General features: G+C 41.2%; 1 protein-coding gene across 2 annotated transcripts in view; it reads right to left on the bottom strand.

Annotated features, from left to right (window-relative positions):
* LOC117936386 (protein jagged-2-like) overlaps positions 1–16227 on the bottom strand; it is a 65996-nt gene that overhangs the window by 10960 nt on the left and 38809 nt on the right. Inside the window, exons 6-20 of one of the 2 annotated variants that reach the window (XM_034859325.1) lie at positions 13573–13703; positions 11983–12102; positions 11735–11848; positions 11058–11171; positions 9444–9557; positions 8221–8267; positions 7704–7877; positions 7052–7202; positions 6668–6832; positions 6079–6192; positions 5052–5165; positions 3831–3944; positions 2569–2685; positions 1506–1533; positions 90–175 (exon numbers count right to left, since the gene is read on the bottom strand). In XM_034859325.1, the coding sequence (XP_034715216.1) occupies positions 90–175; positions 1506–1533; positions 2569–2685; positions 3831–3944; positions 5052–5165; positions 6079–6192; positions 6668–6832; positions 7052–7202; positions 7704–7877; positions 8221–8267; positions 9444–9557; positions 11058–11171; positions 11735–11848; positions 11983–12102; positions 13573–13703 (1703 nt within the window). The remainder of the gene's footprint in view (positions 1–89; positions 176–1505; positions 1534–2568; positions 2686–3830; positions 3945–5051; positions 5166–6078; positions 6193–6667; positions 6833–7051; positions 7203–7703; positions 7878–8220; positions 8268–9443; positions 9558–11057; positions 11172–11734; positions 11849–11982; positions 12103–13572; positions 13704–16227) is intronic. The other variant, XM_034859326.1, reaches the window with a different exon arrangement.

Genomic DNA, 16227 nt, shown 5'->3' with positions numbered 1-16227 from the left:
GCTCGTGCTCCCCCGCCGTGGCCTTTCCACCTCTGACCCCCCTCCCACCCAACCCCTCCACACGCCCCCTCGGGTTCCCAGGGACTCACTGATGCGGCAGTCCGGTCCGGCGAACCCCGGGGTGCACTCGCAGCGGAACCAGTTCACGCCGTCAACGCAGACGCCGCCGTTGTAGCTACAGAAAGGGAAACAGAATAGATTAGATTGACTTTTATTGATCCCAAATTGGGAAATAGAGAATATACAGATAAGGAATAATATATAGATTACAATACAAGAACAACTATTCACAAAATAAAGGTACAAAAATAAAAGGCAAACAATGTACAAACACTTAAAATATCTAATAGTAACTGCACTTCAGTATTAAAAGTACGTTTATGATATTAAATGTACTAGAAATAAAAGTAAAAACTTTGATTATAAACTTTATTGCGGCTTCCTTATAGTGAAGCATAATATTCAGGGTTTCCACACACGTGTCAGCAAAGCTGAAGCTGATCCCTGATCAATGTCCAGACTTCATATGTAAATCCCTGCTGACCCCATACTGGGCCTTCCACCCCCTCCCCCCACCCTCTCACCACCACCCAACACCTCAACTCCCCACAGCTCCCACCAGGTCCCGGCGGGTGAATGGTGAGAGGGCCGTTTCTTCACACTTTGCTGCCCCTCCCCCTTCTCCTGCAGCCTCCTCCTCCCAAAAAACCAATCCACCTGTCAGTCATTGTAGAGGCGGGTGAGGAGGAGAGGGCAGGTGGGGGGAGGGGGGAAGCTTTTGTCCTGGGTAGCCTTTTGGATTCAGAGAGGCTGTTGGGAAATCTCAGGTTTTTCTTTACTTCATATTCTTGTGTTTTTGTGCTATTACTTTATTTTTAACAATGTTTTATTCATTCAAATTCCAATTCAATTTTCAATTAACGCTAATCACAACTCAATTTAAGTAATTTAAATGTCTTGTTTTGTCCGTCCACAATCTTTAAAAGGGTGCAAAAGATGCAAATGTCAACCGAACTAATGTTTCTACATTTACAAGGATCAATCAACGCCGCATCCAGCAGCGATAAATAGTTTCTAGAATTTAGGGCTGCATGCCAAAGGACCTCCGCTGAATCAATGCCCAAGATCAAGTTAGGTCAAGTTAAATGAGATAATAGAGGAAACCCAATCAACACCAACCAATAAACTGGAAGGAAAAATGATTAAAGGAAGCGGGATCTGTCTTCAGGGCATTCGTACCGAACGCCTCGACATCCAATGGACCAATAAAAAAATGGAACATGTTTCTACAAGTGAACATTTGCAGTTTGTAGCACCAGGTAAAATTATCCAAATAAACAGAGATAGATGTTTGACACCATGCCAGAAAACTGCAGCTAACTATCTGTCCGACCGCTCTTAAACCAGCACAGCATGTTCTACAGATAGTGGCCACAGAGGTGAAAATATTGCATTTCTGCTTATTGTTTTTTTTTTACTAGGATAAGAAAAGGACTGTTGCTTACCAGGGATGTGGGTTGCAGTCATCAACATCTGCAAAAGAGAAACACATGAGTAAACCTGGAACCTGGTACAGTCATTTCACCCGTATGTGAGAATAAATAACTTTTAACCCAGAGTTTCAAGCTTGTGATATATTTTCACAAAAGTAGTATCTGACCCGCTACATTTAGTGATCCACAAGCACATTCATGTCAACATCCAAGCCGTAATTTCAAACTCAAACAAAGATCTTTGGGAAAGCTTTGATTAATCTAAATTGGTAATCTAAGTATTTGACAGCTAAACTCAGCCAGGCTTTACATTCAAAGAGATTAAACCCAACTTTTTAATGCATTTGTTACGGTTTTCGTTGCTTTGTTCCCCACTACCCCCAGTATATACATCTCATTCATATGAAATCATACCAAATTTTTGAGATGGTTAAAGTTTGACCAGAGGACAACAGGAGGGTTAATGGGTAAAGTGCTAAATTGTCAATAGTAGTTTTAACGTTCACACAACCAATCTTGACTTCTCTCCACCATCCCTTCCTGATGCCATTAACACAGCATCTAATGCTGACCTTACACTTAACGACTTTTCAAGAGATTCCACTGTGCGGAATAATTTCCAATATCAAAATAAAATCCAAAGAGTCTTGCTAGAGTTGGGGCGTAGCCCTTCGTCTCAATCATTGGGCGTGAGGTGGTAATAAAACTTAGTCCCAGTCAGTTTCTCCCGACTTATCGTTCCATCAAAATGTTTGACATTATTGTAAGTTTTAAGTCTTGGTAATGACATTTAATCATATAAACGTTGACAACAACCAATGGGTGTGCTGTCTCCCGCGCCAAACAGGAAGCAGCAAACGGCTGCATGTACGTCAGAAAGTAATAAACTTTCCCTTCAGTTAGCAGCTAATGCTAGCGGTAGCTAATGCTAGCGGTAGCTAGCTAGCTTGGTTAAATCTTTCAAAATGAATCTAGTTGTGGGCTTGTAATGCGGGACCCTGGAAGATCTCCAGTCTTTACATATTATGACAGTCTTTAACGGTAGATGTGTTTGGTAGGCATAACGGGGACGTACTCTGTGCGCAGGTGGCTCCCTCCCAGCCGTCCTTGCAGATACAGTTGAAGGCGTCTCCAGCTCCAACACACGTCCCGCCGTTCTCACACGGACCTGAGTCGCACGTGCTGTTCTTGGCTAAAAACAAAACAGAACCAAAGATTCCTGTTTATCAAAGAATCTGAGGAGCCCACATAGCTGCTCTATGGCCCGCCATTATAGATTTACTTGCAATAAGTAAACATTAAAGTACTCTTTTCCACATTTCCGCTGCACTCAGTATTCAGCTAAAATACAAGAAATTGTTTTTTGAATTTAAAACAAAAGAAAGGAAATCATTTCCAACTTTTTATTATTGAAACTAATTTAACATTGAATTGAATATAACAGGCAGCACTAAAAAATAAATATTTACATATTAAAGTGCAGATTTCTCCTGATATTTACTTCTAACAAATATTTTTGTATGTTGCAGCCTTTTGCAACGTGTTAAAGGTAAAAAACGATATATTGTGCAGCCTTATGACAGATTGTCGTAATATAATATCACATTGTATTATTAAAGTATTATCAGAAAAGTTGGGTACCAAGGTGCTCAGTATACAGATGGACGCCATCTTGAGAAAACAGTCAGGTTTGACTGGTCCCCACTGTTTTCCCAAGATGGCGCCTGCCTGCATACCGAATGGTACTGTCTTTATAAACTATCTCTTTAATAAACTTGTCTGTATAGAAATAGTGATTTCATTTTACTTCTGTGTAGCCCGATGACTAGCATTATAAGCTAATTAGGGGTTTGTGCTAAAACTGGTCACATACCATTAGCATAAAAACATATCGCAGAGAACGGTCGACTCGGTACACGTGTCAGTAACTCATAGCTTCATTTTGCGCTGGAAGCGTCCTTTAAACACGGCTAAAATGCTGACAGCTAAACGGACTGCCATGTGGCTGTATTTCCCTGGAAAGGATTTTAACTACGGGACGTCCAACAGCCAGCAGCTGCCGTTGTCCGGAAACAACACAAACGGTGTCTTTACTTGAAACTGGTAAGCCTCGAGGTGCATTCAAAGTCATTGTAAAATACCCTTTTCCCATCTAGGGGTTGTTTTTAACAGTTATAATTTAAATTTGACCGTGTGTCCTTTGCCATAAACTAGCCATTTTGATCTCTTCTTGTGTTCACAACCCGTTTTTAAAGTATCGCTTAAGCACCAGTGTCGAAAAAAACACAAACAATACCCAATCCTAATTATCAGCAGAGCAGTGAGAGCCGGCCTGACCTGTGTTGCAGGTGCTGCCCCCCCAGCCTGAAGGGCAGCTACACAGGAAGGAGTCTCCATGGTCGTAACACGTCCCGCCATTGCTGCAGGTAGTGGAGTCACACTGGCTCTCACCTGAAACGAAGCAGTATGGGAAACGGAGTTTTAAACATTTGACTCTGTGCCAGTGTTGATACTGCAGCTCCCTAAGCACAGTTCAGAGGGAAGAACAAGCCTGCACAGCAGCCAGCGAGGGCACAGTGCCACGTAGAGAAGATTAAGAGGCTGAGGTAGTTGTAAGACCTGACATGTTGATGCTAACTGAGGACAGAGGCTCACGGCTCTACTTCAATTTTTCTTCACTCACTGATTTTCTCCACTATAACAATTAAAACAGTCCTTTTTACAGACCTTTTTACAAAAATTCTTCTTTAGCTAAGTGTCTGTTTTTTCTTTTAAGAGGTCCGTCTCGGACCAGCCAGACTGATGGCAGCATTAATGTAGAGCAGCATTCTGTGATAACAGATTCATGGTTGAAAAAGCAGAATTAAGAATTCAAAATTTTTTTAAAGGAACACACCAGCTTATTGGGACTTTATCTTATTCACCTCATCCCCCAGAGTTAGACAAGTCGATACATACCCTTCTCATCTCTGTGCGTGCTGTAACTGTCTGATGCCCCCATCATTAGCCTAGCCTAACAAAGATCCTGCAGGTAACTGGTTCCAACTAGTTTTCATCAACAAAACCAATGTGAGTTTGTAGCAAACAAGACTGGTGACAAAATTGAGCAAATCAACCTTGTTATTTGTACACCCTGGGACTACACAAATCACAACATGTGAATAGGAACATGTTGGAGTTGTTTTGTCACTTGTTGGGAGCAATAATTCGTTGGAGACGGTTACTTGCAGGATCTGTGCTAGGCTAGCTAATGCTGGGGCGTCACCCACATTAAGTCAATGCTAAAAGATAAAAGTTTCCAACCGTCCAAAGTTTCTTAACTATAGGTTAAAAAAAATTCTTTAAACACATTAAAAAATAATTCCCAGTGACTGAAACGCTGGGGGAAACCCTGGTATTTACAGTAGTTACTGATGTCTTCCAAGTCTCACATTGCCAGACCTTTCTTCACAACACAGGGGGAAGGTCGGGCTGACTTTCCGGTGGCACCTAAACAATCCCGGAAAGGAAATGTCGTAAAACTAATGTCTTCCCTAACACATTAACAGATGAACTTACGCGAGTGGCAGGTCTTTCCTTTCCAGTTGTCCACACAGTTGCAGTAGAAGTCGTTCAGCAGATCGACACATTGGCCTCCATTCTGACAGGGGTTCCTGTTGCACTCGTTCACATCTGGAACAAAGTGCAATTAATTGAATTTTGATCTCGATTTCCATTTCAGGTCCTATCAAATAAAACGTAATGAAGTATAATGACGTAAAGTATTATTTTGTCTTGAGTTCTGAAGGGGAATTTAAAAAGTTCAACGGGAAACGTTTTTTCACTGTTGATTTGTTTCACTGTTTTTCAACTTTAACAAAAGTCAACGTATAACCGTATCAAATCTCCATGACCTAAATATTGTCCAAAATAATTGTGATTATGATTTTTTTACCCTCATAAATCGAGCGGCCCTACTGTAAACTAAGTAGAAAATAGATTTAGAATAAGTCAGCTGGTCAAGTTGCCACATTTTTTCCCCCAGCTTGATTTCCTCTCTAAAACAAATCCTCCATTGTTTGGTCTTCCATAAGATTCTCAGACTGCTGATCGTTGAACGGATGGATTCCCCAGTGGAGGAATGGAACTAAGTACATTTACTCAAGTACGGTACATAAGTACAAACATTGAGGTACTTGTACTTTACTTGAGTCTTTTCTGCCACTTTCTACTTCTACTCCGTTACATTTCAGAGAGAAATATTCAACTTTTTACCCCACTGCATTAATATGACAGCTTAAGTTACTAGTTATTTGTAGGTACTTTACAAATTAAGATTTTTTTACCCAAAACACATCTAGTTTATAAATTCTGATGTTTTACTACAAATAGAGTCCAGCTGAAATGATTAGACCATTCGACACACAAGTGTTTGGATCGTTTCCAGTTTGTAATATGTAGGGATTAACAGTGACCCCCCAAAAAACAGTTCTCAGACACCCATAGACACACAGCCACACACACACACACGCGAGCAGACACACAGAAGCACAGACCGATGCACACACACACACACACACACACACACACACACACCCACACTCACCAGCATCACACAGACTGCCCTCCCAGCCGTCTGGGCAGAAACACTGGAAGGAGTTGATCCCATCAATACAAGTACCTCCGTTCTTACAGGGAGATGACGCACAGTCGTTGATGTCTGCAGGCAGAGAGATGTCAATTTTTAAAAAGAAAAAACAACTCTAAAGAATTCAAAATAGTCCAGATTTTTTTTTTTTTTTTAATGAATTTGATGAACTCAAACTCTGCTGCGGTCTGCATCAGCTTTGTGTCATAAAATTACAGCCTCTACATTTTTGTCTTTTTGACACGTCAGAGGTAAAAACAACAAAATATTATATAAATATATAAAAACAAAGATTTAGTTTAGTTTGATTTTGAGAACACAGATTTTAAAAGCATCCATGTTTTCTGTTTTCCTTCTGCTGTAGACTAAACGGAGAGTGATGATAAGTGAAACTGAAGTCTGAATGTTCCGTAATATGGTTGCCAGTGATGGTAACTGAAGATAAATATAGTGTTTGTGTGCGTGTGTGTACATATGAGTGTATGTGTGTGTACGTCACTGTGGGTGTGTGTGTGTGTGTGTGTGTGTTGAGCTAATAATGACTCACTCTCGTGGCAGTAGGTGCCAGTGAATCCCGGCTCACAGGAGCAGCTGAAGTTCCCGGCAGGCAGGCTGATGCAGCGGCCGTGGGGACCGCACACATTAGATGAGATGTGCCACACTCGCTTTTGGGTGTCGTTGGTAGCCACGGCTACCGTGCAACTGTCAATCACTTTGAGTGACAAAAGACAAAAAAAGATCAGCATGGCAGAAAGTTGTATTAGAGAGTGTGCGTCTCTTAATGTCCACAGCTGGTTAATTTAAATTAGGGCTGTCAATCAATATCATTTTCAATCATGATTAATCACATGAGTTTATTTGTACTAGACATCCACAATTAAAATATATTTTAAAGACATAGATATCAAGGATCCTCCAAGTTTGGTGTTACCTTGACAATGGTTTGTCTTGCAGTGGTCCTTAAGCTCCGAACACGTTTTGCCCTCGTAATCGTCCGGGCAGCTGCAGTAGAAGTCTCCCATCAGGCTGTGGCACTGGGCTTTATTTTGACATGGGTTCGGGCTGCACGGGTCATTCTGCACCTGCAAGGAGGTAGAGGTGAGTTGTGTTCAAGTGAGTCTCACATTGCCAGACATTCCGCCACATCGCTACAGAAGAAGGTCTGGCTAGTCCACACAGCTTTCCGAGATGGGAAAAGAACATCTATCTGGTTTATTGGTATTTATTTAAACCAATCACAATCGCCTTGGGCAGCATATCCTTGGTAGCGCAGTTGTTGTGGTGGAACATGTGTATGTTCGCAGGATGTTTTAGTCTTGCAAGAGAATACTCAGATTGGACAGACTGGACCCTGCAGAGATCTGAGGCACATATAACCACAGTCCTCATAAATCCACCGGGGTTTAAAATGATCAACGCAAAGAAAGTTAAAGGTGACGAACATCAGGCAGAAAATAAGGTACATCCTCTGAAACATCGTCGATATAGACTATGTGCAAGTGTACACACTAACCGCCCCCCCCCCCCCCCCCCCCCCCCCCCCCCCCCCCCCCCCCCCCCCGTTTATCTTATACTATCCTCACCTCACAGGTTGTACCAGCAAACCCCTGCGGGCATTCACACATAAACCCCTCCAGCAGGGCATGGCAGCGCCCACCGTTCCTACACGGACTGCTGGCACAGCGGTTTCTCTGAACCTCGCAGTGGCGACCCACAAACCCCGCCTGGCAAACACACTGGTAGCCTCTGGCCACCTCCTGAAACCAAAACAAACATACACACTACGTTTCACTCGGTGCTTCAAATGTATAATTATTTTCAGATAAAGTGAGAAGAGTCCTTTATTATTAAAGAAAAACAAGCACCCAAATCCCCAAACAACCTCCCTGCTCAGTGGGTGATGTGCTCAAAGGCCATTTTCTCGACGCTGTTGAGTTTCAGAACATCAACACTGGGCAGGACAGAGAGCTATAAAATCATCAAGGTCTGACAACTACTTAAGATCATCTGTAATCTTGTTCCAACTCCATTATCGCATCTTGTTACATTCAAACATTAAAAAGAATGTAACAAAGATCCCAGTGTTTATGAAAAGCTCACCTTGCAGGTCCCTCCGTTCTGACACTGACCATGGCAGCTGTTCATGTCTGAGAAGAAAAGACACAGAGAAAACATCATGTTTGAGTTGTGGAGCATGCATTGGTGCTGGAACATGCAGGTGCTACGGAAAAAGGGGTGGACACAACCAAAAGCAAAGCGATCCATGCCTGAGGAAATGTTAGGTGCAGATTCAGAGGTGCAGTGAGAACATGCAATGAAACCAAAAGTCAAAACTACCCTTCAAGATTTCCTCTAAAAAGATTTACAACATTTAGGAAAAAGGCAAAAGTTGATGTTTATAGCTTAGAAGAGTTAGGGCAGGGAGTGGCAGGCATCAACAGCCGTCCGAAAGAAAGAGAAATATATTATATATAAATGGAGAGCTGAAGTCCAAACCTCTAGGCTAACTAGCCTCTGTTTTACTGGCATTGATAATTCATTTTCCCATACAGGGTTTCAGCCATAACATGTTACTGTTGTTTTTGCACCCACAAAAAAGGCCTAGATTTTTAGTTTTTTAGCATTCAACAATATAAAAAAGTTTCAAACATTAGCATGCAGTCAAAGCCTCATGGGGATGTAGTAAAACATGTTTCTGTAGCGAGACTTATGAGTACCTACAGCGTTAGCGATGAGTCATTTTTAAACAAGAACAAGTCCATGGGTCTTAGTCATTAGAATGCTATCAAAGCCCAACAAGAGCAGTAAAATATGTACTACCACGGCACTAAATAGTCAAATTTAAAAAAACACTTGCCAAGAAAAATCACAGATTATGTTGCTAGCATTCAAGTACAACTAATGAGTAGACATTAGCTTGTTGTCAAAGCCTTATGGGAGTGGCAATAACACATATTTTATTTCCATAAGATAAACTACTGTACTAGATAGTGTATTAAGCAAAAAAAGACAATGATTATTTTAGCTAGCATTGCCAGCAAAACTGGCCATTAGCATGCTGTCAAAGCCTAAGGGGAGCTGTAGCTGGGTGGTTGTCTGGGTTACATTGATTGAAAGCGTTAAAATTTTGCTGTTCAGTATAATAATATATTGTAATGTATCGTTGTATATTGACAGAAAAGCCCAGAAACATTTTAGAACGACTGATAAATGAAAGAGAAGCAAGAAGGAGCGAGTAGAACAGAAGCTAGCCTCGGGGCTAACGGTGCTACAGGCAAATGGAAAGAGGCTGGAGGCTAATAAGTAGCTGGATTGATACTAACTGGTGTCACAGTTCTGGCCAACCCATCCACGAAAGCAGGCACAGTGATATCCACCAATCAAGTTTTTGCAAGAGTAAGCATTGAGGCAAGGCTTCCCTGCACACTCATTAACGTCTGCAAAATGGAGACGAGAGACACAAAGAGAATGAATGAGAGAGCTGAGAACCTGCTAAGAAGCCCCGTCACCAAGCGTCGCTTAATGTCGTACAACACACTGAAATCACGGCTGAAGGTTGTAGGTCTTTTCTGAACTCTAACTTCCAACTGTTTGTGTTTTGCTTTTGCTTTTTTGCGCGATAATTAACGTAAGTTTTAAAGGGTGCATCAGTAGAGGACATGAAAACTTATTTACATTGACTGCTTGTTTTTTCTAGTCCTTCTTTTGTTCCTCCTCATTAGAAAAAACAATCCAAAACAATTTGGAACTTTTTGATCTGTTAATATGCATGTAAAGATCCTTTTCTGTTAACGTGACCAGATTCATTCACGTTACTCGGTGTCATGTAGTCGGATTCATGACATTTATGGGTAAACGACTCAGGGGTCTTTTTCAAACATCCGTCAAATTGCCAGAACATTTACAGGGTGAAATCCATGTCTGCCAGGGTTTCCATCTCCACCACAGCTCTATCCCCACCCTCCCACCCCTCCCTCAGGGTTAAAGTCATTATACTGCATTCCCTTAAGGCCAACCTGTGGTATTCCAAGTGGTCAGTTTCGGAGGCGCTACCACCGCGCCCACCACGCGGCCTCCCTCACTATAAACCGACACAGTGCATTAATACTACTCCCAGGAGGTAGGCTGCACCTGTTGGTCTGCTGAAACTAAACACCCCCAACCCATTCCTCAAAAACCCAACCTCCCCCCATTACCATAGCCCCTCCTCCTCCTCACACCGCTCTCTTCCAGGTACTACCCCGCTCTCTGAAAAGGGGAAGTGCTCAGAGAAGAACAGAATCCGTAACACAAACCAAAGCATTTTGGTTGCTTCCCGCTCGTGTTTACAGGTTATAAAGCTTTTCCTGGCAGAGGTTGGGGGGGTTAGGGCTCCGCTATGTCGCGGCGTCGCTTTACCGCAGCGTACATACAACCCTGTTACGCCCAGTCTGGAGCCAAAGATAACTCCCTGCACGAGTATATTTTGTCCCAAGGCTAGCAGTTGCCAGGCGAGAGGTTATTTTTAGCTTTACTCAAGTCACCTGGCTCGAGTTCTCATTTGAAATCAGTGACCCTCCAGCAGTAGGACTACTGGTTAAACGACACGGCAGATAAACAAACACCCAGATATGCTGTAACTATGCAAGCAAATGGGATTCCTGGAATGAATTCGGACGCATGGCATTCACTGTAGGTGCAACACACAGAAACACACCGGCTTTATCACAGCAAAACATCATTCAGCATGCAACAATGTGTTGAATTAGGGAATCAGGATTACATAAATATACATAAATACAAAATATTTTTTTCCCCTTAAAAATGTTGCGAATCAAATTGGCCCCATGATATTTTACAATCATTGGATATCCACAAATGAGCCTACTTTAAATGAACAAAGCAGCTCATGTTTTCTTTGATCTTAGCATATTAGTCAATCCCTCAGTCAGACGTACCTATCTGGCAGGTCTTGCCCGTCCACTGTGGAGGGCAGAGGCATTCGAAGCCATTCTCCATGTCCATGCAGGTTCCACCCTGAGCACAGGGGTTGGAGGCACACTCATCCGTGTCTGAAATACATACCAGACGGATGTTGACGCCTTAATCACTTAGCATAGACTCATACTCCAGCTACCATGGGTGACACCGAGTTAGTTTTGCATACTCAGTCAGCATCTTCGTAAGGTATTCAGCTGGTTTTCTAGGTAAAACTTGTTAGCCAATTTTAGCCGATTTAGTTTTGTTCCGATCTTACAAAATTCTGTACCTTCCGAAAAGTGGATGTTTTTAAATGAGTTAAGTTATGTGGTATGTTGACTGAAATGCTGAATGTATGGCCTAAGGGATCCTCTAATAAACTAAACTAACTTAAGTCATAAAACCACTCGTAGAAAAATGCTGTAAACTACCTTCTGCCGGGAATAAAAATCCGGTGGAATAATACCAAACCCCCAAACTTTCAGGAAATAATTTTTGAGGACCAGTGCTATGACCTTGTGATTACAAGGGATTAGAAGTGAAAAATACCTAATTTAACTCCAAACAGAAACACAAAGCTCCTGACGTGATGCATCGAGAAGTGACACATAACAGAACAGAAGATGCTAGATCTCATTGCCCCCCCCCCCCTCACCTTTAGCACAGGTTGGCCCGGACCAGCCTGCCGGACAGTGACACTCAAAGCCTGATGGGACTTCATGGCATGTTCCCCCGCTGGCACAGGGGTTGGAAACACAGGCGTGCTCCGCTAGAGAAAAAAGAATGTAAAAAATATAAAATGCTCGTAAATCTTCTCAGCTCTTCAGAACTTTGCCCTGAGCGCTGCGCAGAAACCTGGATTTCAGAGCGTTTTTTTTCTTCTTCTTTTCTTTAGAGACTCACCGATCTCGCAGTTCTTGCCAGAGTAGCCATCTGGACAGGCGCAGTTATACTCGTCTGGCTCTGTGTTCATGCACGTGCCTCCGTTCTTACAGGGTCGGTTGGTCCCACAGTAGTTCAGGTCTGCAAAGCAAAGAACACTGATGTGATCCACCCAAATAAAACCCCAATTAACAAAAATTGTTAAAAAATAATATTATTATTTTTTTTTTTTTAAATACGGTCCAGCTTCTCCAGGTGATTTATACATATATGATTACATTTCTTTTTAAATACTATTATAAAACTCACATTAGCTCTCATTTCCAAGGTTGTGTTCTGTTGTTTGGTAACTTGCTCATGAACACATTTGGAGAGGATGTGAATTGCTTTTTTATTCTGAATATTTGAAATGGTGCTGGTGATTTTCCTTTGTGGCTGTATAAAAACCTATTTGGGGGTGGGGAAATTCCTTTTTATGCCTCAGTGACATTTAGGCCAGAAGATATCAGACCACTAAGTGCTGGAAGAATAGTTGTGTACAAAATCTGATCTGACAATAACATCATCAAAATGCTTTTACGTGTCATTATGCTGCAGCCCTGTGTTTAACAGCCGTGCACACAAACTCGCTGATAGAGGCTCCATTTCATTTCCCCCCCCCACCCAAATCATATGATTGTGGGTTACAAGGAACCCAACGTAGGGAAATATTTACAGAATAAAGTAAATTCTATTTTAGTGTTTTGCACTTGGACCAATAACACTGTGTCCTCATGCCACTTATGAGAGGTTTAAAGGAGCATTTGGGTGTATTTGCATGTTTTAGCCCATATATACGGGAAGTCACAAAATACACAATAACTGCACACCATTGCTTTCCATTCCACCGCATGCCATTCAAATGGCAAACTCTTGAAAATAGATTGAGTTGTGAAATCTATCACAGTTTGCACAGTGTGCATTCATTTTAAGCAAAGTGACTAACAACTTGCCCAATATTTACGTCTATACAACTCCAGCAAGGTTCTGCGTAATGCTTTTAGGACTGCATGGAAAAACATTGGAAACCAATATCTGTTAGTCTTTGAAAAATACAGAAGAAATCATTTTTATCCCCAAAATGAACCTCTAGAGTTATCCAAATGACCCGAAGAAAGACCTTTTTAGGCGAGACATCGAATGATATAGGGAATCTGAAGCCAGTCCACTTGCCTTTGACTTTTAGCACCTGTATGGTACAATAATGACCGGTATGGTACAATCTCCATCAGTTTGTACAGAACTTGGCAAAAAGGCTGTCTCTTATTCTGCTCCTCACACACTGCAGCAGGACCTAAAACTGTCCAGCTTGCTACCACTAGAAGATTTTAAACTTTAAACTAAGGGCAGTAGAAAAGTTGTTTGAATTTTGCTTATAGGGCTACTTGGCACTTTTGTTTAAATCTTGTATATAGTGAAGTTTGTCTTTCTATAACTGTTGCTTGGTATTGTCCCAAACCGGTCTCACTTGAGAATAAAAACCTGTGTTTCAGTGAGATTACCTGTATCCAAAAGATAGAAACAGATGTTAATATGGAAACATTGTGCAGCAGAAAAAAAAAGAGATCTGACCTTTATCACAGAGCAGACCGCCCCAGTTCTTCTCACAGGTGCACTGCCAGGGCCCGTTGCAGGTACCGTGAACACAGCCGGGATACGGCAGGCACTCGTCACAAAGCGATCCCTGCCAGCCGTAGTTACACCTGCAACACACCGCAGATTCAGATTCAGATGTACAAAAATAGTCTCTCCGTCTCTCATGACGGAAAAATCGTAATAGACTTCTTAAACTCGGGCAGTAAACATGCAAAGCTTATATATTAATTCACACCGTAAAAAAACACAATGTATGTGTGCAAAATGGCATAGTGTTTTTCATTACTTTTTTAATTGTTTAACCCTAAGCCCTAAGGCCATTTTTACAGTTCCTTGTCCATCTGGATTTATTTTATTTTATTTTATTTTACAGTCAAGAAATGAACATCATTCTTTTCAGGACAAACTGGGTTATTAGAATATTTGGGTTGCAATGAGGTCACTTGAATGTTAAAAATGGTTGTAGGACCTTAAAGGCAAATAAATAATAAAACGGAACATGCGGCATTATTGAGCAAAAACGCGATGAATTATGGACATAATGTGGATAAATCTTGGATGTAACAGTTTGGATTTAATGCTCAACGACCCTGAAAAATGGCACAAGTTCCAGGCTGGATAGAAAATCGCCTGTAGAGGGTAGAGAAACCCGGAAGAGACCTCTCTAACCGCTAACTCGTTAGCTTTTAGCTGCAACCATCGGTAAGTTGCTCGCTTTTATGGTTATTAAATGATTAAACTATGAATCAGAGGTGCTGTTTTTACTCGTGGGCGAGTGTCTAGATTTTAAAAGGTTAAGATATTTATGGCAGTGGCAATGAAGGAGTGTTATGTGGATATACACTGTACACCTGGTAGGAATACTGGTACTTCAATGTATTTCTTTCTTTATTTTAGGCTTGTCTATTCTTATTGGACTTAGCCTCATACTATTTTTTATTGACTAATGGATTAGTCGTTGACAGATCTGTAAAAGTTAGTTTCTCCACAAAGAATCATGCAAAAGCCCCACTTTGGTTTACCAGAGTTGTACTCATAAAGTTTCTTGGAAATCATTCAGCATGGAAAAAGCATAGAAAATTACTAATTGACTAAACAAATCTTAGTCGACTAACTGCTATTTTGCACCGACAAAGCAAAACAAAGCACAGACAGACCCGGTGAAGAATGGGAGAACAAGGGGGCAGCACTCCCTTCTTTCCTATGTTAATTCCTTTGTTCTTTCCTTCTGGAAGTGATCTAAAACCCCAAACTAGAGATGGGAGGAAGTACTTTTCCCTGTCATAGCAAAACAACAAGGTATATTCTACTAAAATGTGTTTGCCAAATTACTTGAAATCGCTTTTACGTTCTTATGCAGAAATAAGTGCATCTTATTTCAACAAACACTGACAATGTGTTCTAGGATACAGCTCCACTGAGGGAATATCACGCACACAAATGCACTTATAACGCGGCGGGAGTTGGCAAAACAAAACAGCGATAGTTATGTAGTGATGATAGACAAGATAATGCTTTTACGATGTGGGAAAACACAGCGCTCAATGTAACCACAAAGAGTCCATGCAGGACACTTGGAGTAGACATGTCCAGAGAACACAGGAGAGACGAGTCACACAGAACGGCTTCATCAAGGTGGCTGACACGTTTGCTGCAGCTCCTAATCTTAGAACACACAGGGCCAGGGGACATTCCTGAGCAAAGAGAATGTGTGTGTGTGCGTGTGTGTGTGTTTGGGCACAAAATATCATTTCTTTTCATTTTTTTATTGTCATCGCGATATCAACTTATCAATAATAAACACATCGCCAAAGGCTGCGACACGTCATGAGAAAAACTGAGATTTCTTTGTGTTAGATCGAAGAATATATTGGGCGATTTTTTTTACCGGTGCCTTTAAAATTCGATTCAATGTTCAATTTGTTCAATAAAAGACTTTTGGAAATGATTTCCTTTCGTTTGTTCAACAAGCAATTTGTTGTATTTTAGTAAAATACCAAAAGCGGCAGAAATGCAAAACTGAGTACACTAATATAATTTAGTTAACGCTACAATAGTTATTGCGATATTACCTCATTACGCATTTTTCCTCATATCAAGCAGCCCTAGTGTGTGTGTGTGTGTGTGTGTGTGGTTGTGTTTCATGTGTGCCCTATCATGCAGACAACAAAAGGTTTCATATTTTACTGTAGTTTTAATGTTTAGGTGTTGCCTTGAGTAGCTGCAAATGATTTCTGTCCTCAACTGAACCCTTACAAGTTGTTATCAATTGATTTCTTTTCAGTTAAAACAGATTCAAATCTAATATGAATATTCAAACGTGTTTTCAGTAGATGTCAACTCGTCTGTATCTTGAAATGGAAAATAATAAGGCCTGTCCCTGCCAACAATCAAGGAAAATTAAGCTTTTAAAAATACTATAAACAGACACTTTTTATATGGAATAGGGCTGCAGAATCAAGCCTTAATTACGTATTGTAATCATTGATTAATTTTTCTATTATTTTCATTCATCTATGAATCTTTTTTTTTTTTTTTTAAAAGGTCACAAGGTACAGTGGTGTGAAAAAGTGTTTGCCCCCTTCCTCATTTCATGTTCCTTTGCATGTTTGTCACACTTAAGTGTTTCGG

The sequence above is a fragment of the Etheostoma cragini genome, chromosome 20 (assembly GCF_013103735.1).
Source record: "Etheostoma cragini isolate CJK2018 chromosome 20, CSU_Ecrag_1.0, whole genome shotgun sequence".
In the NCBI taxonomy this organism is placed as follows: Eukaryota; Metazoa; Chordata; class Actinopteri; order Perciformes; family Percidae; genus Etheostoma; species Etheostoma cragini.
Note: the sequence above shows the minus strand (reverse complement) of the source record. Positions and strands in the feature narration are given on the sequence as shown.